The sequence below is a fragment of the Macaca fascicularis genome, chromosome 17 (assembly GCF_037993035.2).
Source record: "Macaca fascicularis isolate 582-1 chromosome 17, T2T-MFA8v1.1".
NCBI lineage: Eukaryota > Metazoa > Chordata > Mammalia > Primates > Cercopithecidae > Macaca > Macaca fascicularis.
This window is the reverse complement of record NC_088391.1, coordinates 68,076,391-68,102,727: the sequence shown is the minus strand read 5'-3', so window position 1 is coordinate 68,102,727 and position 26,337 is coordinate 68,076,391. Positions and strand designations below refer to the sequence as shown.

Genomic DNA, 26,337 nt, shown 5'->3' with positions numbered 1-26,337 from the left:
AGCATCTTTCTTTGAAGCCCTAATCCTTGGAGGTACTTTATTTCTGAGTACGTTTTAACTCATGTATTTTATTCTTAAACTCATTTAACCATCATTTCTTCAGGCTTTCAACTGGCTTCTGTGTAATGTCATCCAAACCACTTCTCTCCATGATATTCTGTGGCATTTTGTGGCATCACTGACTCCTGCACCGGTGGAACCAGAGGAAGAAGAGGATGAAGAAAATAAAACAAACAAAGAAAGTTCAGAACAAGTAAATGAGATTTTTATTTATTTTGATTGTGCATATTTTTGTAGAAACTGGTAGTATACCTTCAAATAGTCCAATAATTTGCACAAAATCATTCACAGATCTAACTTGAGCAAAAAGAATATTTTAGTGCTGTGGGCAAAGTATTAACAGTGAGACCTGGATTTTATAGAAGGCAGCCTGTATAATGGGACAGAGCATTGAACTAGGGCACTAGGAGCCTGAGTTCAGCCTCATTTCTACCCTGTTGTAGTTGTATGACTTGTAGGCCTTGGTTTCCACGTCTGTAAAATGAAAGAGTAATCTAGATGGCATTTATCTTATTCCCAGCCACTCTGAAATTATGTGAATGGCATTTTAGGATAATTTCCAAGGATATCAGGCGGCATTATCATAGTCAAATTCTTAAAACTCACAAGAAACAAGATACCATGAGCAAGAACTAGCAAAAACAATAGGCAGCAGAAATAGACCCTCAACAGTGGTTGTAATTGTCTGTGTAAATGTAGAATAATGTGTTAATATGCTTAAAGAAATAAAAGAGAAACTTTAAAATATGAGAAGAAATTGTAAGAAGGAATATAATGATGAATTTGATAAAGAACTAAAGAAAATGTAAATATTAATCTAAGTATAATTGATATTTTAAAGAATTAGTTTTGAGATTTTTATAGCATGTCAGTGAAAAAATTGGTTAAATATAAGAGAATGACAGATTTGATAAAGAACTAAAGAAAATATGTAAAAATTAAGTATAATTGATATTTTTTTAAAAAATCAGTTTTGACATTTTATAGCATGTCAGTGAAGAAATTGGTTAAATGTAAGAGATCTGCAGAAATTATCTAGACTTCAACACAGAAAAAGTAAATAAAAAATACAAGTTGCTAAGAGCAATGAAGGGCAAAATGATGTATAACACTTACCTACTTGGAGTTTCAGAAGGAGAAGACAGAATGGAAGAGAGACAGTATTTAAGAGTTAATACTTGAGAATTTCCCAGAATCGATTACAGATAACAACCCATTTCAAGAAGCCCAGTAAACCCCAAGCAGAATAAATACAAATCATAGTGGGCAAATTATAGTGTATTACCTGAACACCAAAAACAAAGCAAGAGATCTTTTACGCAGCCACAGGAAAAAAATATTAGCTTTCAAAAGAGGGACAGTGAGAATAATTGCTTAATTTTCGGTAGCAACATTACAAGTTTGTTTGTTTAAATACTGAGTTTGTTTAAAAGGCTGTCAGTTGGCTTTTTTCAACATGCTGAAAGAAAATGCTTGTTAACCCAATTGAAGGGTCTTTGAAGAACAAGACCAAAGACATTTCCAGAATAAAAACTGAAAGGAATGGCCAGGGAGTGTCAATGAAGAGAAAAGAAAGTGTAAATATGAGGGCATATCTTAAAAAACATTGACTATGTAAAAAGTAATGATATGTCATGGTGATCTACAAAATGATAAAAGATCAATCCTGGATATGTATCTACCTAATACTGTAACCTTAAAAAAAGTAACAATTGACAGACTGCAAGGAAGAATAGGACAGTCTGCAGTTACAATGTGAGATTGTCATATACCTGTAACAGCTATCTGTTCCTGCATATCCACCCCAAAACTCACCGGACTAAAACAGTTGTTTATTTGCTCACAGTCTGTGGGTTGGCAATTGCAGCAAGGCTCCACTGAGAGGAAGGGCTCTTTCCTGTTTTGGTTACATAGTGTGCTTCAGGTGGTACCCCCTGAGCTCTTTTATCCTCCAGGATGCTGGCCTAGGTTTGTTCAGATGCCAGAAGCATTCAAGAAAGCGAACACAGAAGCTGCAAAGCCAAAATGGCCAAGACTAAACTCAAAAACCATGCTTCTGCCACCTTCCGTTAGCGGGTATAATTCACAAGGCCGGTCAAAATCAAAGACTGAGAAATAAACTCCACCTGTTGATAGGAAGAGCGACAGAGAATTTGTGGCTGTTTTGTGCGTAGTACCATAATACTCTTTTTAGTACTGGATAGGTCAGGCAGAGAAAAAGAATCAAATAGTACACAGATTTGAATGATTGACAGTCTTGATAGAATATACAAAACATTGCATATGGTTGTTTACATTCTTTTCAGATACACACAAATGTCTATGGAAATCGACTGTTTACTGGACAGATGAAACAAGTTTCAACAGACTTTAAATAATTGGTTTTCTTCCTACCATGTCCTCAGTCTTTATTGCTAGTGTATAAGAATTAGATAACAAAACAATAACAAGAAAAATATTGAAATGATGGAAATTAAGAAACGCTTCCAAATGAGTTGCATCAAAGAAGAATTATAACAGAAAATATTTTAAATGGAATGGCAATAATAGTACATCTCAAAACTTGTTGTTTGGCAGAGTTCTAGTTATAGTTATGATGGAACAGCCAGTGTCAGGATTAGTTCTTATAGTAAACAACAAAAAGCTGGACAAAATATTTAAAACAATTGTTCATAGGCTCTGAGCAGTGACCAGTACAGGGCTATAATCCTTGAGAGAAGAAAAGTGCATGAAGTGAGCCCCACAATCGGGAAAAGAGCCCAGCAGAGTATGTTGGTTGTGTTGGCTGAGATCAAAGTTTAGGGCTGTAACTTTGGGATGTGGGAAGCACGGCACCAGTGCTATAGAGCTGCAGAAAGGGAGGCTAAAATTTTTGCATAAAAATATCCCTGCCGTCCTGGCCACTGTTAGACTGGGCATGCAATTTCTCTGGAAGACCTAGCAGTGGAAATGAATCGTAAACTGAGAAATGAACAGATTCTTAGCTTCAGAGCTGGGTTCTAAAGTTTTAGCCCAACCAGAGGTGGGGTGAATGAATACTCCTGGCATGCACCTGAAACCCCAGAAAGATCATGCCCAGGGAATACACACCATGCCTTAGGAGTAAGGGTAATGCCTAAAATCAAGGGCAAAACTGAAATAACCCCAGTCTAACAAAGTTGAATGCCAGGTCTTGATGGAATCTAGATGGCCTGCTATCTCCCTGTAAGAACTAAACTACATTCTTTAGAAGAAGATAATGTAAACCAGAACTTCTGTATCAGTAATCAATAGATACACAAAGAAGGAGGTAAAAAGCAACCATCTTTTAAGTAGCTCAGTGACATAGTTTAAAAAGTTTGATGAGCTTACATTGGTAGCAAGATGGAAGAACAAACATTCTTTGCTGTGGAGTAGCAGCTTCTTAGAGAATGGTTTGGTAAGATCTATCAAAATTCACATTAAAAATCATTCAGTAATTCCACTTTCATGAAGTTCTCCTTGTATATGCGTGTGTGAAAAGACAAATATACAAGTTGATTCATTGCAGAATGTTATATAAAAACAAAAGATTGGAAACAGCCTAAATGGCTGTTCTGAAATGGACTGATGAAATAAACTGTGGTATTTTTATTCATCAGAATACTATGCAGTAGGATAATATATGTTACATACATATCTAATAAGTAATAATCTCAAAGATATATTATTGTTAAAAGGGCACAGATCAGTTTGTTTAGAGTGCTGCCATTTGTATAAATGAACAATATTTATAGACAGTTCAAGAAACTGGTAATAGAAATTGCCAGTGGGAGGGCACCTAGGTGGCTGGGCTTTAAAGACAGGGAGACTTTTTATGATTTTTTTTATACCTCTTGAATATTTTATTATGATGTATGTTACCTACTCAAAATGATAAAAAGTTATTCCATAGTTAATATTATTAATGGAGCCATCTGAGGGTTTGAATGAGAAATGAAATTCAACACCTGCTTCTCTTTCCTAGCTGTGGTCCATCTGCCTAGAAAGGAACTTTTTTTTCTAATTCACATAAAAATGCTATATGAGTTAGTGGCCACCCCAACTTTTAAACATGTTATTTTTTATACATAAACATACACGCAAAACATACCTACATATATGTATGTGTGTATATACATACACGTATCTGTATATGCACACACACTACACATACACATGCATACACATATGGATTCACCCTACAGGTAGATTTGTGAGTACACTAGAATCGATACATTTATTCATTTGCATGCTGATTTTACTTGTGACTAAACTTACAGCTTTTTTCCCTAAAATAATACAAGCATAATTAGTTAACTGGATACAATTTGGTTTTGTTGTTTATATTTGTGTTACACGACCATTTTTTAAGTATACATGTCTTTTGTGAAGAAGATTCCTTCCAGCACACACACTGATAAACTTGTTTCAATTTCTGCCTTAGGAGAAAGATACAAGAGTATGTGAACATCCACTCTCGGACATAGTGATTGCCGGGGAAGCTGCTCATCCTTTACCACACACCTTTCACCGCTTGCTGCAGACCATCTCAGACCTCATGATGTCTCTCCCCAGTGGCAGTTCATTACAGCAAATGGCCCTGAGGTAATTTTGTATCCACATATCCTAGGTACATTGGACAAGAGATTTTATGGATATTCAAAGTATGAAATGCTCCCAAAAAAAGCTCTTTAAATAGTAAGATAGAATCCCTACATTATACAGATGGTGCCTCCCTCCTTATAGTCATAATTTTTAGAATGGTCCTTCCTCTTAGTTAACACTTGTTTGCCCTTCTGTAAAATGTGGCTAATGTGCTTCTTAGTGCCCTAAATTATCACTGTAACAATCTCCCTCACTTTCCCCACTCTCCTACCTCAAATCACTTAAATGTTCTAAAAAGAGAGAGGGAAAGTGAAATCTCAAAAGCAAAAACCAAAATAGAGTTTTGACTTGAAAAGAATCTTAGGAAAAACAGAGCCTGTTTATATGCTGCCAATCCTGAAAGCACCTTAAGGAGCATCACAGATGCTCAACAGATTCCAATTTCAATTTGAAATGTATTGAGAGTTTAGCATTGCTTTTACACTGTGAACCTTGTTACTAGATTCACATACTGGACTCACACTTATAAATAAATTCTCCTAATTAATGTGTACAAGAAATAGATTGATGGAATGACTGGGCTTCCCATGTTTCTAATGATAAGACCAGTGGAAGAGAGATTTCTCTTTGTCCTCCTCACAAGATTTTTGAAATACAAGATACATTATACCCTGATGAATTAGTATGGCATTATAAGATTCATGAATTTGAGGGGTCGTGACAGTTGGTGTAACACTTGTTTACACAACAGATTCATTACCCTTTTTACTTCTGTAGCCTTGATCTTTATCTGTCTAATTTTTTTATATTTAAAATGGGTCAACTTTCCTTAGTTTTACCTTGTTCCAAAGAAGTTACCTTTATTTCTCAAAAACAAAAATAAGAGAAATGATTTTCTTCCCTGAATTTTTAAAATTTCTATATTTTACTAGAACATTAAAATTTCTTGAGCTATTAGCTACAGAGTACTCATCTAAGAGTTCCTTAGATACTCCTGGAAAATAATTGTTTCATATATTGCTTATATATCACCTTTTTAGGTGCTGGAGTCTCAAATTCAAGCAGTCTGATCACCAGTTCCTTCATCAGAGCAACGTCTTTCATCACATTAACAATATTTTGTCAAAATCAGATGATGGTGATAGTGAAGAGAGTTTTAGCATCAGTATACAATCTGGCTTTGAAGCTATGAGTCAGGTCAGTCATTTCACAGTTATTATCCTGGTTGTCTTGTTAGTTAATAATACATCAAAGGAGAAACTGTAAGTTATTTATAGTCAATTTGATCCTGTCTTCCATTATTTTTTATCCTATATCTGTTTGTTTTATCATCATGGAAGATTTGCTTTTAAGTATCATAAGTACTTGTATTTGTTTCTGATAGGAATTATGCATAGTAATGTGCTTAAAGGACTTAACCAGCATTGTTGACATAAAAACTTCAAGCCGACCTGCCATGATTGGCAGCTTGACAGACGGCTCCACAGAAACCTTTTGGGAATCAGGAGATGAAGATAAAAACAAAACTAAGAATATCACCATCAACTGTGTAAAAGGAATCAATGCCCGCTATGTGTCTGTTCACGTGGACAATTCTCGAGATCTTGGGGTAAGAAAGCAAACTTGATTTATGACTCTTTATCTCTTTTCAGACCTTTAGTATTCATACACTCTCATTTCTGAATTTAGCAACAAGCTTTATCATCTGGAATTTCACCAACCAAACGTCATTGCTATAATCCCCAAATCTTAAGTCTAAAAACAAATTAATATGATGCACTGTGGAATTCCATTTCTGAAAAGAGATCTGATCACAAATATACCATGGCTACAGCTAAGCAAAATGAAAGTCTGCTCTACAATTTTCTGTTCTCATGCCCTTGGGTTAAGATTTTCCTGTGACCTGGAAGTCCTCCCCTTAAACTCCGCTGAGCAGTTCTCCCAAGGTCTCTCAAACTCAGCAGAGAAATTCTAAGTAACTCCTCTAAAAAGTTATTCTTTCCCTCTGCTGGGTTTTTTATTGTATTACTCTGGTGGCACCTAATAATAGTCTTTGACCTGTAGTGTAATGAACTTTTTTTATTATTTTTATTTATTTATTTATTTATTTTTTGAGATGGAGTCTCCCTCTGTCACCCAGGCTGGAGTGCAGTGGCACAATCTCGCCTCACTGCAACCTCTGCCTCCAGGTTCGCGCGATTCTCCTGCTTCAGGCTCCTGAGTAGCTGGGATTACAGGCACACACCACCATGCTTGGCTAATTTTTATATTTTGTTTGTTTTGAGACGGAGTCTCGCTCTGTCGCCCAGGCTGGAGTGCGGTGGCACGATCTTGGCTCACTGCAAGCTCCGCCTTCCGTGTTCACATCATTCTCCTGCCTCAGCCTCCCAAGTAGCTGGGACTACAGGCGCCCACTACCATGCCTAGCTAATTTTTTGTATTTTTAGTAGAGACAGGATTTCACCATGTTAGCCAGGATGGTCTCAATCTCCTGATCTCATGTTCCACCCACCTCGGCCTCCCAAAGTGCTGGGATTACAGGCGTGAGCCACCACACCCGGCCTAATTTTTGTATTTTTAGTAGAGACAGGGTTTCACCATGTTGTCCAGGCCGGTCTCGAACCCCTGGCCTCAAGTGATCTGCCCACCTCGGCCTCCCAAAGTACTAGGATTACAGGTGTGAACCACTGCACCCAGCCTATCTTTAAGTGTCTACTTCTTTGCCACAGTCCTCATGAAATAAATAAGTTTCAGACTGTCCCAAATAATCATAATTTATATTCTCTTTAGCCTAGTTCGTCCACATGTTTCAACTGAGTTAAATATTCTTTTATAAAAGGCACTAAAGAAAAAAGAGTCCTATTTACTTGAGTGTTAACAACCAAGAAAGAAATAGCACTAACTGCCAGACTGCCTTTCTTCTACCTCATTTAGAATTTTTTTCCTCAGAATGGATGTGGCTTTTTAGCAGATACAGTATTAATGGTTCCCTTGAACCATTGCCTGGCTCCTTCTGTGTTATTTGCATATTTCCTTTCTCAGGAAGAGCCACAGTGGTAGGATTGGGTCTCAGATAACCTGGATGCAGGCCAGTCTGCAATCAGAGCAACCTCCAACTCCTGTACATCAGTGCAGGTTCTATTCCTCCCTGGTATTGAATAAGTAAAAGAGGCTTAGCTAATATAATATGAGCTATTTCCTCTTCAGACCCAACAATTTCCCCTGGTGTAACTACTTTATCTTACTGGCAAGTCAAGTGTAACAAAACATTTTTGTGACTAGAACTCAGTGTTCAGTGCAAAGCTATCTTTGGCTCATGGTACATTTTAAGGCAGGACATACTCTCCCTCAGAACAATGATTGCAATCAATTTAACATTTCTGTCTTTTCTAAGAGGAAATAATCATAACAGTATTCATTTTCAAAATCCCCAGCATGTAAGCTGACATCTACTTTCCTTTTAAGAGGCTTCCTCTATGTTATAGGTTGAGCATTCCAAATCTGAAAATCCAAAATGCTACAGAATCTGAAACTTTTCGAACACAGATGTGACACTTAAAGGAGATGCATATTGGAGCATTTCTGGTTTTAGATATTCAGATTTGGGATGCCCAGCCAGTAAGTATAATGCAAATACAGTATTTCAAAATCCTAAAAAAAAACCCTAATCCAAAACACTTCTAGTCCCAAATATTTCTAATAAAGGATACTCAACCTGTATGTATGTTTTCCTTGAGTTATGTACCTCCGTGTTCCCCAGTCTGCCTACCACAGAGCCTTGTACACAGCGTTTGTTGATTTGAATTTGAATTGTATCAGCCTACAGCACTCATATTATACAACTCTCTAAGGAATTAATGTTAATCTATTTCTTGATGTGCTTTGCATAAAACTTATTCAGCCTTAAGATGTTTGGCACTAGTATGAATGTGTATTGACCTTGTACTGTTTGACATTTATTTTGTGTATTAATGTTGCCTTCCCTAGTTCGGCAAGTATCTTGGGGGATAAAACCTCCTCTTGTATATCCTATTTCAAAACTGTAAGGAAGTCTGGGTACATTGTGACACTCATACGTATTTGTTAGTTCAGTTAGCTTCCCTCTTTATACTTCCAAAAGTAATGAGAATATAGCAACAAGAATCTGACGTAAGTGACAAGCAGATTTGTTGAAAGGCTTCATGAGAATGGAATCTGAATATTTACTTTGAATGAGGAGAGGGAATGTCAAGCTATGAGAGAGCACGTGGAGAGAGGCTGAAATGTGCAATTTAAGATGGAGTTTGTGAGAATAAGACTAAAGTTGTAGGAACCATGGTTAGTTGGAGGGATGGGGTGGGGTCAATCAGGAAGGATCATAAGAGACTGGCAGAAGATGTGGTATTGATGTGGTATTGGTAGGTCATGAGAAACCATTATAAGTTCTGAAGCAGGAATATAGCATAGTAACTATATATATATATATATATATATATATAAAATTGTATATATAAATATACCATTGTAAATTGTCTATTTCAGAATAAAGTTACCTCAATGACCTTCTTAACTGGCAAAGCAGTAGAAGATTTGTGCAGAATAAAGCAGGTAATTAAAATTCTGTCATAAATGTTTTGCTATCTAGAGAGAAATTTCTTCTTCTCAGCCTTCACTACTGAATTCCACCTTTGGCACACAACCGAAGTATTATAGGGAATGATCTATTTACAGAACACTAAATTGACAAGTGGTCCATACGTAGGAATAGTAGCCACCATCCCTGTGCTAGACATCTCACCTATTGTCCTAAATGTTCCCCAGTCATGAGCAATTATATTGTACCTACAGTCTGCCATACCCCACTCCCCAAAACTCAAGGTATTTTTTTTTAATTAATTAATTAATTTGTTTATTTATTATTATTATTATACTTTAAGTTCTAGGGTACATGTGCATAACGTGCAGGTTTGTTACTTATGTATACTTGTGCCATGTTGGTGTGCTGCACCCATCAACTTGTCATTTACATCAGGTATAACTCCCAATGCAATCCCTTCCCCCTCCCCCCTCCCCATGATAGGCCCCGGTGTGTGATGTCCCCCTTCCCGAGTCCAAGTGATCTCATTGTTCAGTTCCCACCTATGAGTGAGAACATGCGGTGTTTGGTTTTCTGTTCTTGTGATAGTTTGCTAAGAATGATGGTTTCCAGCTGCATCAAGGTATTTTAAAATTTATCACAGATCCCATTCACACTTAAAGCCTTAATTCACCTATACTTTAGTTAAAACAGGTTATTGTCCTCTGGCCTGAAAAATCTGTCTGTTATAACACTTATAACAACGCAGCTATATCCAGGTTGCAAGTCAGTTTAAACCAACTCTAGAAACAAGTTTTATCTAGGCATGTGTCTGAGCAGCTCAAGCTTCTCCCTTACTTGTGTTAGTGAAACTTTGTCAAAATTGTTCCTCGCTGACTACTTTATCTCACAAAAAGTTGGCCAATTTCTTGCTTGCTTGCTTGTTTTCAAATCACATTGAAGGAATGAATTAAGATTTTGGACTAAACATATAATAAATGTTGTTTAAATTGTTAAAGAATTTGGGAAAATAATCCTATTCAATGAGATTGTTTGTTTATACTTAATACCCCTTTTAGAAAATTGACATTATTAATTAAAATAATGTCAACTTAATGTCTATGTAAATCACATAGAAATCCCCAGGTCATTTCTTGGTTATTAAATGCCATAAGAACAGTTTTTATTTTATGAAGGGAATAGTGTCAAAAACTATTTCACAGTATATTAACATTTAATCCTTGAAAAAAAAAGTCATATTCTCAATGGAAATTAGTGAAATAAGGAATCACAAGTGTGAAGTTATATATTATATAATTTTTGTTCAAAAGTAAAATAAGTAACTGCACATTAAAAGTCCTGTATCTTTAAATGGTTCTTTAATGTGAGGATGCACAAAAAAAGATTCTGATCTTGTAATGTTTCTGCTTACAGACAATACAGGTAAAGCACAGTCATATAAATTATTTGTAATTATTTCAGTCATATAACTTTGCTTGGAAGCCATATGGTAGTCAGGCCTGGATTTTAATTCTCAATTCCACCTTTTACTGAAAATCCCTTAACCTGTGTTAACCTTAGTTTCTTCATCTGTATATAGCTACTATAAATAATATCACTTATCTTCATCAGGTTGAAATAAAATAATCAGTGTGAAATAACCTTTACTCTGTACAATTCTTTGTTATTTGAGCTTGCTGATACCAATGCTAAATCTAGCACAGTGATAAAAGTGATCCAGCTGAAGCAGGTTCCTGCCTCTTTTCTGCTCAACCAGGTTGATCTGGATTCCAGGCACATTGGCTGGGTAACAAGTGAACTTCCAGGAGGGGATAATCACATCATCAAAATTGAATTAAAAGGCCCAGAAAATACACTCAGAGTTCGACAAGTCAAAGTCCTCGGCTGGAAAGATGGTGAAAGCACAAAAATAGCTGGCCAAATTTCAGCCAGTGTGGCCCAGCAGAGGAACTGTGAAGCTGAGACTCTGCGAGTATTCAGACTGATTACGTCTCAAGTGAGTGTCCTTACAACATAGTCTAGCACGGGATAATTGATGTAATATATTTTAAGAGTGTAACAAAATGTTCTGTGAAACTTGTTATAGAAAATTCTGGCTACAAATGTTGCCCATTTTTTCTTTTCATAGCCCTGAACACCTGAGTTTCATGCTGCATTTGTAATTAAGAAAAGTAGTAGTGTAAATTAGCAACAGTAGTATATTATAAAACCTGTGGAATCAGCTGATGAGTCCTCTGGCTATTACAGTGTTAATGCCTGTCATTAATTCCTTCTCACATGCATATCTTCATCAGGTATTTGGAAAGCTCATCTCTGGAGATGCTGAACCTACACCAGAGCAAGAGGAAAAAGCACTATTGTCATCACCTGAAGGAGAAGAAAAAGTATACAATGTATTTATTTGTATTCTAAAGATATTTATTTCCCTTTTTATTCTTTTTTTCAGTGAAATAATTCATGTATTGTATATTTTGATGGATATGTAATAATAGTTTTATGCAGTTCGTATTTTTTCTTAGAAGATGAAGGAACTATCTAAAAGAAATTCATTATTCATGTATAATCTAGCTAATATTTTAAGTAACAGCAAATTTGCTCTATGCCTTGGGTTTTTGTGTTCATTTGTTAGCATTTGTAAAATTTACTTAATCATTTCTGTGCTATACCCCATCAATTATCTTCTCCCTCTTCCATTGTCCCTGTCCTTCACAGTTCAGCTCAAAAGTACTGTCTTCTTCATGAATTTTTTTATGATTTATCTTCTTCTTGAAACTTGTTTATGATTTCCCCAAACAAAAGCAGTTTTCTCTCTGCTGGAGTTCATAATAATCTGTATGTGTCTCTTCTTCATTTTTCTCTTATGTTTATCTACATAGATGCTTTACCTCTTCTACTGAACCATAGCTTTTTTTTTTTTTTTTTTTGAGACGGAGTCTTGCTCTGTGCCCCAGGCTGGAGTGCAGTGGCGCGATCTCGGCTCACTGCAAGCTCCGCCCCCCCGGGTTCATGCCATTCTCCTGCCTCAGCCTCCCGAGTAGCTGGGACTACAGGCGCCTGCCACCTCGCCCGGCTAATTTTCTTGTATTTTTAGTAGAGACGGGGTTTCACCGTGTTAGCCAGGATGGTCTCGATCTCCTGACCTCATGATCCGCCCGTCTCGGCCTCCCAAAGTGCTAGGATTACAGGCTTGAGCCACCGCGCCCGGCCGAACCATAGCTTCTTAAAGACCAAGTCCATGCCTAATTTGTCTTGTATCCATCATGGTATAATCACATACATGTTCAGTAGATTTTTATTAGAATAACTACTCTTTATTACTGCTCTTGAAATTTCTTCTAAAAATAAAGTTGCTTTACTTTTTTGGTCCTCACTAAAACACTATACCTAAGACTTTTGTACCTTATCCATTTCCAAAAAGAGAAGTCAATTCTGACTAGTCTCAATATTCTAGTGTCTTTAAATGCTGCAAATAATCACCTTGGCAGCCCTTTGAAAGATAAATTTCAAGGATTTCCCTTGTCTCATCCTGTGTTTCCTAATACAGTAGTAGCTAAATCATTGCCCTGTTTTTGTTTGAGGTCTGAAAAAATAAGATTTCTTAAATGCTGGTAACTTCTTTCAGCATCTTTTGGAGATACCATTTGAATGACTACAAGACTGCGTAACTACCCATTAAATCAATTGAATTTTAGCAAATGTCGACTCTGTACTAAACAGTTGTGAGAATGGCAAGCCCTCAAAAAGCCTGCATTCTGTTCTTGGTTATGAACCCTCTGCATTCCCCTCACCCCCCAAAAAGAAATCAACAAAGATGCTACATAGTATATAAGCAAGTTATTAAATGTGTGAAAAAATTGCACATGACATAGGCTTTCAGAGTACCTTGAGATCACTGTGCCTTGGAGTGGTCAGAGAAGGCTTCTTAGAGGATGCTGGACTTGAGTTAGATCTGAAAGAGAATGAAGGGATTCAAATGAGATTAGTAGAGAGAATGGGAGCAAGGACTGATCGGAAAGACTCGCCTAACAGTAGGAGAGTGTACGTTGAGGAGTTAAGGCTGAATAGGAAAGGTTATACTGTCACTTGGGTGCCCATGAAATAACATGATTTTTAAGATAATCTTTTTTTTAAGTTAGATTATTAAAGCATAATTTACATACAGAAATTCCTCATTTTAAACTGTATCATTCAATGAATTTTTACTCGTGTACACTAATGAAATCATTATCACAATCAAGTTTGTTTTGTTTTGTTTTGCTTGAGACAGGGTCTCTCTCTGTGACCCAGGATAGAGTGCAGTGGTGTGATCATGGCTCACTGCAACCTCAACCTCCCAGGCTCAATGGATCCTCCTGCCTCAGCCTCCCAAGTAGCTGAAATTACAGGTGCACGTCACCGTGCCCGTCTGATTTTAATATATTTGTAGAGATGTGGTTTTGCTGTGTTGCCCAGGCCGGTCTCAAACTCCTGGGCTCAAGCAGCCTGCCAGCATTGGCCTCCCAAAGTGCTGAGATCACAGATATGAGCCACCATGCCCAGCCCACAACCAAGCTTTAAAACACATCACTCCCCAAATTTCTCTCATGTTCCTTTGCAGGCAATCCCCCAGCCTCACACTTAGAACCTAGCAACTACTGAACTATATTCTGTCAGTGGTGTGTTGCCTTTTCCTGCATATTATATAAATGGAACCACACAGAATATAGTCTTTTGTCTTGTTTCTTTTCACTGTAGTGTAATGCTTTTGAGATTTATCCATGTTGTAGCATGTATCCATGGTTCGTTCTTTTGGTTGCTGAGTTTTCCATTATATGAATTTGCCACAATTTGTTTACCCTTTCATTTTTTGATGGATATTTGGGTTGTTTCTGCTCTGTGGCTACTATTAGTAAAGCTGCTGTGAACACTTACATACAGATCTTTGCAGGTCTTTTACCAATTATGTGTTTTCAAATATTTTCTCCTAGTCTGTGGCTTCTCTTTCAGAGAGCAGAAGTTTTCAATTTTGATAAAGTCCAGTTTTTCTGGGGTTTTTGATTCTTGATTTTTGTGTGTGGTCTAGAACCCAAGGTCACACAGATATTCTCTTCTTTTCCTTTAGAAATGTTATAGTTTTGGTTATTTTGTTTAGAACTGTATACATTTTAATTTTTATGAACCCTCTGCATTCCCTGTGAACCCTCTGTGCAGGAATTGAGGTTTATCTTTTGCATATAGATGTTCAATTGTTCTACTACGATTCATTGAGAAGACTATCATTTATCAATAGTGAATTTACCATAAATGCGTAGATCTGTTTCTGGACTCTATTTTGCTCCATTGATCCATCAAACTGTCTTAATTACTGTAGCTTTATAAAAAGTCTTGATATCAGGTTCTAACTTTGTTCTTTAAGTTATTTTGGCTACTCTAGATCTCTTGCTTTTCCATATAAAGCTTAGAATCAGCTCGTCCGTTTCTTTTAAAAAAAAAAAAGGATGGAATTTTGACTGGAATTAACACCAAATTGATAATTTAGGGAGAATCACCATGTCAATAATATTGAGTCTTCGTATCTGTGAACATGATATATATCAGGGGGTTTTTTTTTACCTCTTTTTAAAGTTTCTCTCAGCAGTGTTTTGTAATTCAATGTACACATCTTGTACATATTTTATTAAATTTATTCCTAAACATTTAACGTTTATAAAGCTATTATAAATGGTATTTTTTATTTCACTTTCCAGTTGTTCATTTCTAGTATATAAAAATAGAATTGATTTTTGTATATTAGATTTCTACCCTGTGATCTTAAATTTATCTACTAATTTCAGAAACTTTTTATAGACTCTTTGGGGTTTCCTCAGATAATCCCGTAGTCTTCAATAAATTTGGGTTTTTTCCTTTCTAAACTCTATGACTTAAATTTCTTTTCTTATTTTACTGTGTTATTGCATTGATTAAGCCCTTAAACACCATGTTGAATAGAAGTAGTGAGAACAGATAGCTCTGACTTGCTCTAGATCTTGAAAGTATAAACCATTCATTATTAAATGTGATGTGAACTATAGATTTTTGGGGGGTAAATGTTTTTAATAAGATTGAAGAATTCTTCTATTCCTAGTTTGCTGAGAATTTCTATCAGAGTGGATTTTTTTTTTAAGAGATCTGATCTTACTCTGTCACCCAGACAAGAGCACAGTGGTACCTTTATATGTTTCTCTTTCTCCATTTCTTTTATTCAGTAAGATAATCCATATATTGCTATGCATTTTAGTCAACATGTGATATTAGCTTATATACAGTTCATTTTCCTTAAATGAACAAAAAAACTAGGTGATAGTAGCTACATGACATAGTGCTTCTTTTAGAGGTAATAAAAATGCCGTAATATTGACTGATGATAGTTGCACATATCTGAATGTACTAAAAACCATTGAATTGTATGTTTTAAATAGGTGAATAGCATGGTATGTGAACTATATCTCAATAAAGATTTTTTTTAAAAGCAAAAATAAATGATGAAAGAAGTAAACAAGAGTAAGATGAAAGAACTATCTAAAAGATTCATATATAATCTAGCTAGTACTTAAGTAGCAAATTAATGCTCTATTCTAAAAATTCACTTTCTTTAATAGATAACAGGACTGTTTCAGTCATCTGTTTCTTTTTGGGTAAGCTTTAGTAGTTCTGACACTGAAGCAATTTGTCCATTTCATCTAAGTTTCTGGATTTATTGGCATAAGTTGTTCATAATATAACCTTATGTCCTTTTAATATCTGTAGAACCTGTAGTGATGTCTCTTGGTGATTTGTGTCTTCATTCTTTTTTTCTGAAATAGGTTCGCTAAAGATTCATCCATTTGATCTCTTCAGAGAACTAACTTTTTGTTTCATTGATTTTCCTCTATTTTTGCTTTTTTAAATGATTTCAGCTCACATCTTTATTTCTTACCCTGTGTTTGCCTTGTACTCGTTTGTTCATCTTTTTCTGACTCCTTAATGTCCAAGATTAGATCACAGACTCCAAGACCTTTGTTTTAAGTATTTAATGCTATTATTTTCTTCTAAGCACTATGTTAGCTGCATTCACAAATTTGGGGTATTCTGTTTTTATTTTCATTCAATTCACAATGTTTTCTTATTCCCATTTTGATTTCTTTTTTTTTTTTTTTTTTTTTTTTTTTTGAGACAGAGTCTTGCTCTGTTGCCTAGGCTGGAGTGCAGTGGTGAGCTTGGCTCACTGCAAGCTCCACCTCCGGGGTTCACGCCATTCTCCTGCCCCAGCCTCCCAAGTGGCTGGGAGTACAGGCGCCACCACACCCAGCTAATTTTTTGTATTTTTTTGTATTTTTTTAGTAGAGACAGGGTTTCACCACGTCAGCCAGGATGGTCTCCATCTCCTGACCTCGTGATCTGCCTGCCTCGGCCTCCCGAAGTGCTGGGATTATAGGCATGAGCCACTGCACCCGGCCCCATTTTGATTTCTTCTTTGACCCTTGGGTAATTTAGAAGTACCTTGTTTAATTCCCAAATATTTGGGAATTTTCCTGTTAGCTTTCTATATTATTAATTTCTGGTTCAGTTTCATTGTGGTCAAACTATATACTTCATATAATTTCAGTCCTTTTAAAATTGTTAAGATTTGGATTCTGGCCTATAATATAGTCTGTTTTAGTGAATGTCCATGTGCACTTCAAAAGAATGTGAACTCCGCTGTTGTTCTTTGAGGGGTTCTATAAATATCAGTTAGTTCAAGCCGATCAATAGTATTTAAGTCTTTAAGAGCCTTAATATTCAAGTCTTTAAGAGCCTTACTGGTTTTTGGTTTTTTGCTTATTTACTTGTTCTATTTGGTACTGAAAGAAGAGTTTTGAAGTATCCAACTAACTGGATTTGTTTATTTGGAATTCATTCTACCTGGTAGCTGATCTCAACATTCTGATGGACTCCAAAAAAAAGTTTTGGTTTTGTAGACGATCAGCTTTTTCCTCATTGTTAGGGCGAAAGGGACATTCTCTTGTGGCTCTCTATCCTAAGAAATGTAAAACCAAGCATCATTTTTGATTCTTAAACAAAAGAGTTTCTTCAGTTTTCTTACCTGTAAAGTAGGCACAATATTACAGTTTACCTTCTGGGGTTGTTGTGAAGATTAAATAAGATTTTGGGTGTGTGTGTGTATGTGCGTGCGTGCATGTGTGCATGTATGTGTATATATACACACATATCTGTCACTTAGAAGAATAACGTGCACTATAATAATAATAAGCCTATAAAATTTTAGTCTTTATTTTTTTCCTTATGATACATTTCTTTGATGACTGTTAGTGTTCCAATAGCTTAATTTAAGACCACCATCATCACAGAGGTTTGTTAGAACACTTTCCTTTTATACAAATGTTATTTTCATGGATTGTTCTTCAAGCAATTAAATGTGGGATGTGAACTAATAATGTTTATAATTTAGAAATAGGTTTAATCAAAGCAACTCAAATTGACTACATTGAAGAAATTTGTGAAAAGATAATATACTTCTCTGGATTTCTTAAGTTCTGAAATTTTGTTCTTTTTATGGTCACTTTGGCCAATAGTGATTTCTTCAAACTTTATCCTTTGTCTTAGCATTATAAGCCTCAATTTAAAATAAATTTGCTTTAAAAATATATACACAAAATTATTTCTCAAGATACTTTGAAATATCAAATATACAAATTTTATTTAAAGAGACCGCTTCATTCTTTCTTTTTCTTCTTTTTCTATGTAAAGGCAACATCAGATGCTGACCTGAAAGAACATATGGTTGGAATTATATTTAGCAGGAGTAAGCTGACTAACTTACAAAAACAGGTTGGTTAAGAGCTATTTCATTGTCTTCATTAGTTTTTTTGTTTGTTTGTTTGTTTGTTTTGTGTGTGTGTGTTTGTTGGGTATAAAGCAGGGATGTCCAATATTTTGGCTTCCCTGGCCCACATTTGAAGAAAAATAATTGTCTTAGGCTACACATAAAATACACTAACACTAACAATAACTGATGAACCTAAAAAAAATTTTGCAAGGAAAAAAAACTCTCCTAATACTTTAAGAAAGTTTACAAATTTGTGTTGGGCCACATTCAAAGCCATCCTGGGCCACATGCAGTCCCGCGGCTGCAGGTTGGATGAGCTTGGTATAAAGTATTTTGAAAAATTTATGAAGGCTTCTTTATGCTCACCCTTTTATAGGTCCTGCAGAATGTGCCTGCCGTTTTTTAGAGAGGAATGAGTATTTTGGCATACCTTCATCATTTTAAAGATTTTAATTGTGAAAACTTGCTTACCTTGCTGCTGTTTGTTTTGGGTAGATTTTTTATTTGGTGTCAAATACCCAGTTATATCAGATTTGACTTGTATTTCCTATATTTCTTTTCCCCCATTCTTTTGTATGTTGGCTGAGCAATTAACAGTGTTAACTATACCAGTGTTAATATTTTTAAATATAACCAGGTGAGGAAATAGCACTATATTGTTCATATAATGGGGTGCTCATAACATAAAAATATCACTTCAAAAGTCAAATAAAGTATAGATTTTAAATTAACCTGTTATTCTAACTTTTTTGAGATGGTGTCTCGCTCTGTCGCCTAGGCTGGAGTGCAGTGGAGCGATCTCGGCTCACTGTAAGCTCCACCTCCTGGGTTCACACCATTCTCCTGCCTCAGCCTCCCAGGTAGCTGGGACTACAGATGCCCACCACAACGCCCGGCTAATTTTTTTGTATTTTTGATAGAGACGGGGTTTCACCGTGTTAGGATGGTCTCAATCTGCTGACCTCATGATCCGCCCGCCTTGGCCTCCCAAAGTGCTGGGATTACAGGCGTGAGCCACGGCGCCCGGCCCTATTCTAACTTTCTACACTATTATTCTTTTCAATAAATTACAACATGAATTTATTTTTGCTTTATCTTTCTAGCAGTGTTTCATTTAATCTTAGATGCTTTCAGTTGTAAAATGTCATGTATAATTTCAGTATTGTGAATCTTACCAGCTATAAAGCACCTTATGCACATAATGGTAAACCATGAGAAAAAGTGTCTTCGGTGATAAAATTGATGATTGGTTTTTGATGTGCTAAACTGCAAGCATAGGCATTAATAACTTGCATATAATTCGTTTACACATAGTAGTTGATTTAAATATTTCCATTTTTATTGTGGCTCCCCTAGCTTTACCTGTTTTTGAGATGAGTTAAGAGAATGACATATGATGGAGAATTAACTGGGAGAATAGTATTAAAATTGGGTGTCAATTTACATTCTTGTCTTATTCTTTTGTTTGCTTGTTTTGCTAGGAGTAGTAAATCAAACTTATATTTTTACATGTTCTATGCTAACTTTAAATAGGTGTGTGCTCATATTGTCCAAGCTATTCGCATGGAAGCTACCAGAGTCCGTGAAGAATGGGAACATGCTATATCAAGCAAAGAAAATGCCAATTCTCAGCCAAATGATGAAGATGCCTCCTCTGATGCCTACTGCTTTGAGCTGCTCTCTATGGTTTTAGCACTGAGTGGCTCTAACGTTGGCCGGCAGTATCTGGCTCAGCAGCTAACTCTGCTTCAGGATCTCTTCTCGCTGCTTCACACAGCCTCTCCTAGAGTCCAGAGACAGGTGACTGATCACACCACAGCCTTGCCATTGCTTGTGTTACTTGACCATTGTTAAAAGTTGCAATGCAAAGATAATTATCTAAGGACCCTAAATATAGATTTTTATTTTGTAGTTTATTTTGTTTGGGGCCTGTATTTTACTCCTTTTTTTTTTTTTAACTGTTTATTATGAGAGTATAGAATACTAAAATATGTTCCATTTTTAATGTGTTGTGATAAAAGAGTATTCTGGCTACTGATTACCATATTACCATGAAATATATAATGTCATTTAGCCCTGACCAGAAAGAAAAGGTATTTTTTTTTTCTTGCTGCCTTGGGTTAGTAATTACCACTACTATTACCATTTGAATATTATGTATATCATATTTCCTTCCTTCGCAAAATGTAAAATAGTGTTTAAATCATATTTCTTTTCTTAAAGATTTTGAAGTTACAGAATGGTAGTTAGGTACATTAAAAAATGAAGCCTGGGACAGTGTGCAGTGACTTATGCCTGTAATCCCAGCACTTAGGGAGGCAAAGCTGAGAGGATCCCTTGAGCCTGGGAGTTCAAGGCTGCAGTGAGCTGTGGTCGCTCCGCTGCACTCCAACCTGGGCAACAAAGCAAGACCCTGTCTTAAAAAAAAATGAAAAAGAAAAGAAAACCTTAAAATACCAGTCTTTACATGGAATTCTCTCATTTTATTTTTCTTACCAGGTAACCTCTTTACTAAGAAGAGTTTTGCCTGAAGTAACCCCTAATCGTCTGGCCAGCATCATAGGAGTGAAATCCCTCCCCCCAGCAGATATCAGTGATATCATTCACTCAACAGAGAAAGGAGACTGGAATAAGCTGGGTATCTTGGACATGTTTCTAGGATGCATTGCCAAAGCACTCACTGTACAGCTAAAAGCCAAAGGAACCACCATCACAGGAACAGCTGGTACCACTGTGGGCAAAGGAGTTACAACAGTTACTCTTCCAATGATTTTCAATTCCAGGTTAGTTATTGCCTCTATTTTAGTACCAAAACAGAATAGAGTGAGCTACTGTTCAGAAATTTAAGACATAATTTCAAATTTTACCTTGTTAGGTTACTCACGAAATAAAATCCATAAACAACTGGCTCATATATAAAAAGAATGTCATGTATATAATAAAAGTATCAATTACAATTAGTGGGGATTAGAAAGTAAGCTGAATATGTGATGTCAGAATATTTGGATATCCATGTTAAAAAAATTCTAGATACCCACCTCCCATCATACGCAAAATTAAACTTCAGTTTTAAGTAATTTTTTTTTTTTGCCACAATAAAAAGAAATAAACATGGGGGAATAAAGTAAAGTTCAGGTCAATTAAAGCTTTATGTACATTTCTTTTTAAAACTACTAGGACAAATTATAGAAAAATATTTTTGTAATCTTCAACTTGGTAAGATCTTCTTAAACAAAACACAGAACCCAAAGTCATATAGGAAGAAATTTATAGATTTGACTATATAAAAATGAAAATTACTTGGTAAGTGATAATAATTAAATGTTTTAAAATATAAGCAACTAAGAAAAATATTTAAACCTATATAATAGACAATGACTTATTAGCATAATATAGGAGAATGACTACAAATCAATTTTAAAAAGGCAAACAACTGATAAGAATAATAAGTGACAAAAACAGTCAGTTCACAGAAAAAAACTTATAAATGCCAGTAAACAAATGAGAATACCTCACTACTAATCAGATAAATGTAGATTAAAATAATTGCAAAGTGTCTTTGATGCTTTGGTAACATTATGAGGAAATAGGCATTTTCATCTCATATAAATTGCTGCAGCCTTTTTGGATATCTGTTTAATAATATCTACATTTTAAACATGCATATCTTTTGACCTACCAATTCTACTTCTAAAACTTTCATACATTTGCACCAAGATATATGTACAAGGATGTTCTGTAATTGTGTGTAACAGTAGAGAATTAGAGACATCTGGAACAGTGCTGCTTGTGGAGTCAATCCATGACAATATGCAGACAACATCAGAATGTTAATCATTGTATCACTTCTTCCTGTAGTCTTGCTAGGAAAAAAGTCAGCTGAACTAAATAGTAGTGTGCTTAGTGATATAGTGAATTTATGTTCTGGCACAAGCTTCACATTATCTGCATATGCACTAGAAATAAGTTGTGTGTGGTTCCTGGACTGTACTTCTAAAAGATGCACACAGAAATAATGTGCAAACAGAGAAATACTTGGAAACTCCAATTGCTTTAACTGCTGTCTTGGGATTTGGGGTAATGGTTTGATGAATTTTCTTTTTAAATGTTTTAATTGATTGTCACTTAAAAAATCTAAAATGCTGCATTCTGAAATAACATTTTTATCTTTTTCATTTGTAAGTGCTACTGATAATTTATTGGCTTTGTAAATGCTAATTTTTCTTGTAGTTATCTCCGACGAGGTGAAAGTCATTGGTGGATGAAGGGCTCAACCCCTACCCAGATCTCAGAGATCATCATTAAACTTATCAAGGATATGGCAGCAGTAAGTTCCCATTCTTCTGACTGTTTTGGCAGAGAAGTGCAGCAGGAATCTGACTGACAAAACAGCTTACTCTGCTGAACTGATAGGAGTTGTAGATTAGTGTAACTTTACTTAAAGACTATTTTTAGTATGTTAATTATCATGCTGTTTGTCTTTTCAGTGAGTGATAAATTTGTCATTTATGTAAACCATGTTCATTTCCAATTTTCCAGTTAATTTGTGTGAGAATTGTTACGTGACTTTAAAATCTAGTAAAATAAAATATGCCCTTTCACACCCTAAGAAAGAACTTGATTCCAAAAACCTAAAGGAAAAAAGGGAGAAGAGAGCTCTCGGAAGTGGAAGTTTCTCATTCTCCTCAGTCTTCATGGTTTTTAAACTCTTTATTCTTCTTTATTAATGTCCTATGCCCTCTGTCTTAAGATGGTGGCTTCCAAAAGAGATCTGGGAGTGTGGAGGTCAGGGAGTTACTTTACAGCATGCCTGGCTCTGATGAGTTGCTCCTTGACATTTGCCACACATTCTATTGTATTTCTAGGAGACCAGCCTGAGAAGGACAAGATAGTGTGGAATGTAGAGTCAGAGGGAATAGAAGGCAGCTTGGAGAAGGAGGAGGAATTGAACCGCCCCTTAAATCGTGTGGATATAAGAAGTGGGAGGATTTTCTGGGGGAAAAATGAAATTCTATCACTTTTCCCAATAGCATAGACATTTTCTCAACCTCTGTGGCAAGCAGACTTTCTCAGGGTGTTCATTGGATTAAAATATTTAGGAGTAGTACTTAGGAACACTTAAATTATATGACAGCTAAATGTTTGTTCATTACAAATCAAGGTAGCAAATAAAGATAGTTGCAGTTTGAACCTGTTTATATTTTAGGTTCCAGTAATGCTCATCTAAAGCAGTTAGCTTCACTGTGTAAATTTTATGCTCAAACATAGATAACCTTAGTATTTCTGTTACGTTTTTATCAGATGTGAGAGGAATTACCCTTGATTTTCCAGGAAAAGAGTATTGAGCACTTAATTATTTATTTATTTATTTTTAAATATCAAAATGATGATTAGAAGTTGAATTTTGCATAGGATCGCAAAGAAATTTTAGTTCAAAAGTCTGTGCCCGTGATCTAAAATTCCATGGTCTCACTAAAAACAAATACTTCCTTTTGATAGGAGATGTTATTTAAGAAAAAAGAATTTACTATGGTAATATATTTCTGGTTACTTATTAAAATATTCTGTTCTACTCAACAGGGTCATCTGTCAGAAGCTTGGTCCCGAGTGACAAAAAATGCTATTGCAGAAACCATCATTGCCTTGACCAAGATGGAAGAAGAATTTAGGTCTCCAGTGAGATGTATTGCAACAACTAGAGTAGGTTTTGCTTTATTTTGTTTTGTTTTAAATTTGGTCTGTATCATTGCGTGTTCTTTTTCAGTAATAGATTTAAACAAATTTTAATCACTAAGTCAATGTAATTATTTTTTGACCAAATACTGTATTTATTGAAAAAGTATAAAGAGCTTTTATATTATGAACTAGTCATTACTTCTCACTGTTATGTGTTCTGTGTCACTTGTTTTTGTTATTGTTCAGGAAGCCAAGGATACACTGGTTAGAAAAGGCTAATTGCATTATACGTTGTTTGTGTGTTGTCTTTCTAATGATCTGTTTACTGTAGTTTACCACAGTAAGTTTCATGTCGGCATTATGCTGTGATAGACCAAAGGTCCTTTGGAGACAAGACCCCTGCCTATACCTGGTTGTTCTAATGTAGAGCCTTATAACTTACTTAGAGGGTTTATAGGTCTTATTTCTAAAAAGCAAGAAGTGCTTGTCCCAGGGCAGGGTCAGGGTGGAAATCTCTGAGGAAATGAGATTGCATTCTTCGGATGACACATTTATAGTAAGTTTTAACCTACTAGATTTCATGTCCCATATGCTTCCAGAAAAGATTTGAGATTTCCTTGAAGCAGGGCAGTCTGACAACATTAGGAAGAAGTGAATGCTGGTAAAAATTGCTTACGTTAATCCTCAGAAATCTGAAAAAGAAGATAAACTGTATATCCCTAGGGCAGAAAGAGTCAATTTATGCCATCTTACTATTGTTGACTGTGACACCTGAAGCAGGTATTTTTGACAGTAATCCTTTCCCACCACTCATGTATTGCTTTCTTTCAGTCTGCATTCCCCTTCCTCCTTGCATGCATTATTTGTCTTTTTCTATTTTTCTGTCCCTATTTTAACATCTCTTGCTCTCTGTATCCAATGACACATACGCTTCTTAGAGTTGAGCTAGTTAAGTCATTTTCTATTCTTCATTAATGAGGGGATATATCATTCTATATAAAACTGAAGCTTACGCTTTAAACCTCAGAAATTTTTAACAATTTCTGAGAACAGTTGTCTTTTCTTTTTTTTTTTTTTTTTTTTTTTTTTTTTGAGACGGAGTTTCACTCTTGATGCCCAGGCTGGAGTGAAATAGTGCGATCTTGGCTCATTGCAACTTCCGCCTCCCAGGTACAAGCAATTCTCCTGTCTCAGCCACCCAAGTAGCTCGGATTACAGGCATGTGCCACCATACCCGGCTAATTTTTTTTGTATTTGGTAGAGACGGGGTTTCACCATGTTAGTCAGGCTGGTCGCAAACTCCTGACCTCAGGTGATCCACCCACCTTGGCCTGCCAAAGTGCTGGGATTACAGGCCTGAGCCACTGTGCCCGGCCATATTTTTGAGAACATTTTCTAAAGCTTGTTAGACGTTTATGTATTTCTGACAAAGTGCACTGAGTATAGTATTAGGCCTTCTGGGGCAACAAAGACTTCCGAGGAAATTTTATTATCTAGAAGGATTTAATGTGTACCTGATACTCATGGGACTATACACAATTTAGCAGTTGCTGTACCACCTTCTTTGGCATTTAATGCTTCAGTCAGGTGATACTAAATGGAAAAATATGCAGAAGGCATTAGTACAGTAAATATTAAATATGCCAATTCATTTATTCATATGTTGTTTACATAGTAGAACAATAAAGGATAATTTTATTTGTCAGATAGAAGACGAGGGTTCATCAGAGAAAAGTCACTTGTTCAGTAGATATCTGAGTGCCTTCTTTATGCATGGCACATAGGACAGTGATCGTGTATACCTGCTACCACATCAGGAAGACTTGAGTGCCACTGAGTATCTGTGTATTTCAAAATCAACCAGCATTTATTGAGCTGTTGTGATGTGTCACAGTCAGCATTTCATAAGTCTTTCCTGAAAATTCAGTAGTGTAACAGCTTTCCCTTTCAACAGCTCTGGCTTGCTCTCGCATCCCTATGTGTTCTTGATCAGGACCACGTAGATCGTCTCTCCTCGGGGAGATGGATGGGAAAAGATGGACAACAAAAACAAATGGTGAGATCAGAATTTTGTAAAAATTTATCTTGCTTTCCTTTACAGTAAGCTTTAGCTTAGCTTAAAAACAAACAAACAAACAAAAAACACATCAATGTACACAGTTAGTGGATCTCTTGAAAGACTGTGTCCCTTTGGCCAAGTTCATCTCACAAGTCTATTTCACTGAGAATCCCTTCTTCATAGTATATGGAAACTTCAGGGGCTTTTAAGTGTATAAAAGAGCTTTCTTCTTCTTCTCTGAGTCATGTTTGCATCATATCAAAATTTATTTTTAGCCAGAGTCTGATTCAGTGGCTAGATATTTTCCTAAAATGTAGTCAGTCTTATAGTAGGAAGGAAATAAAGCAATAACACAGGCAACATGACACACCACCTGTTCACATATATACTTAAGTAGGTTTGATGGATATCTTTAAGTTCACTAGAAGGGAAAACTTTCTATAGGCCCTTTACCATTTTCTTATTAATGTTCAAGTTTCAAAAATAAACAGTTTATTCCTTTGGCATACAGAATGTTTGGATACATAATGGGGCAGA

General features: G+C 35.8%; 1 protein-coding gene across 33 annotated transcripts in view; it reads left to right on the top strand.

The window, feature by feature from the left end:
- The window catches only part of MYCBP2 (MYC binding protein 2), a 286,627-nt gene that overhangs the window by 242,166 nt on the left and 18,124 nt on the right, over positions 1-26,337 (top strand). For 29 of the 33 annotated variants that reach the window (XM_074021188.1, XM_045377006.2, XM_074021198.1 and 26 more), the window contains 13 exons: positions 104-253; positions 4,505-4,665; positions 5,706-5,862; positions 6,050-6,274; positions 9,187-9,252; positions 10,998-11,237; positions 11,536-11,634; positions 17,987-18,067; positions 19,599-19,865; positions 20,565-20,848; positions 22,296-22,392; positions 23,646-23,765; positions 25,696-25,797. In XM_074021188.1, coding sequence (XP_073877289.1) covers positions 104-253; positions 4,505-4,665; positions 5,706-5,862; positions 6,050-6,274; positions 9,187-9,252; positions 10,998-11,237; positions 11,536-11,634; positions 17,987-18,067; positions 19,599-19,865; positions 20,565-20,848; positions 22,296-22,392; positions 23,646-23,765; positions 25,696-25,797 — 2,049 coding nt within the window. Of the gene's footprint in view, positions 1-103; positions 254-4,504; positions 4,666-5,705; positions 5,863-6,049; positions 6,275-9,186; positions 9,253-10,997; positions 11,238-11,535; positions 11,635-17,986; positions 18,068-19,598; positions 19,866-20,564; positions 20,849-22,295; positions 22,393-23,645; positions 23,766-25,695; positions 25,798-26,337 lie in introns of those variants that run through there. The other 4 variants (XM_074021199.1, XM_045377017.2, XM_045377001.2 and 1 more) reach the window with 2 other exon arrangements.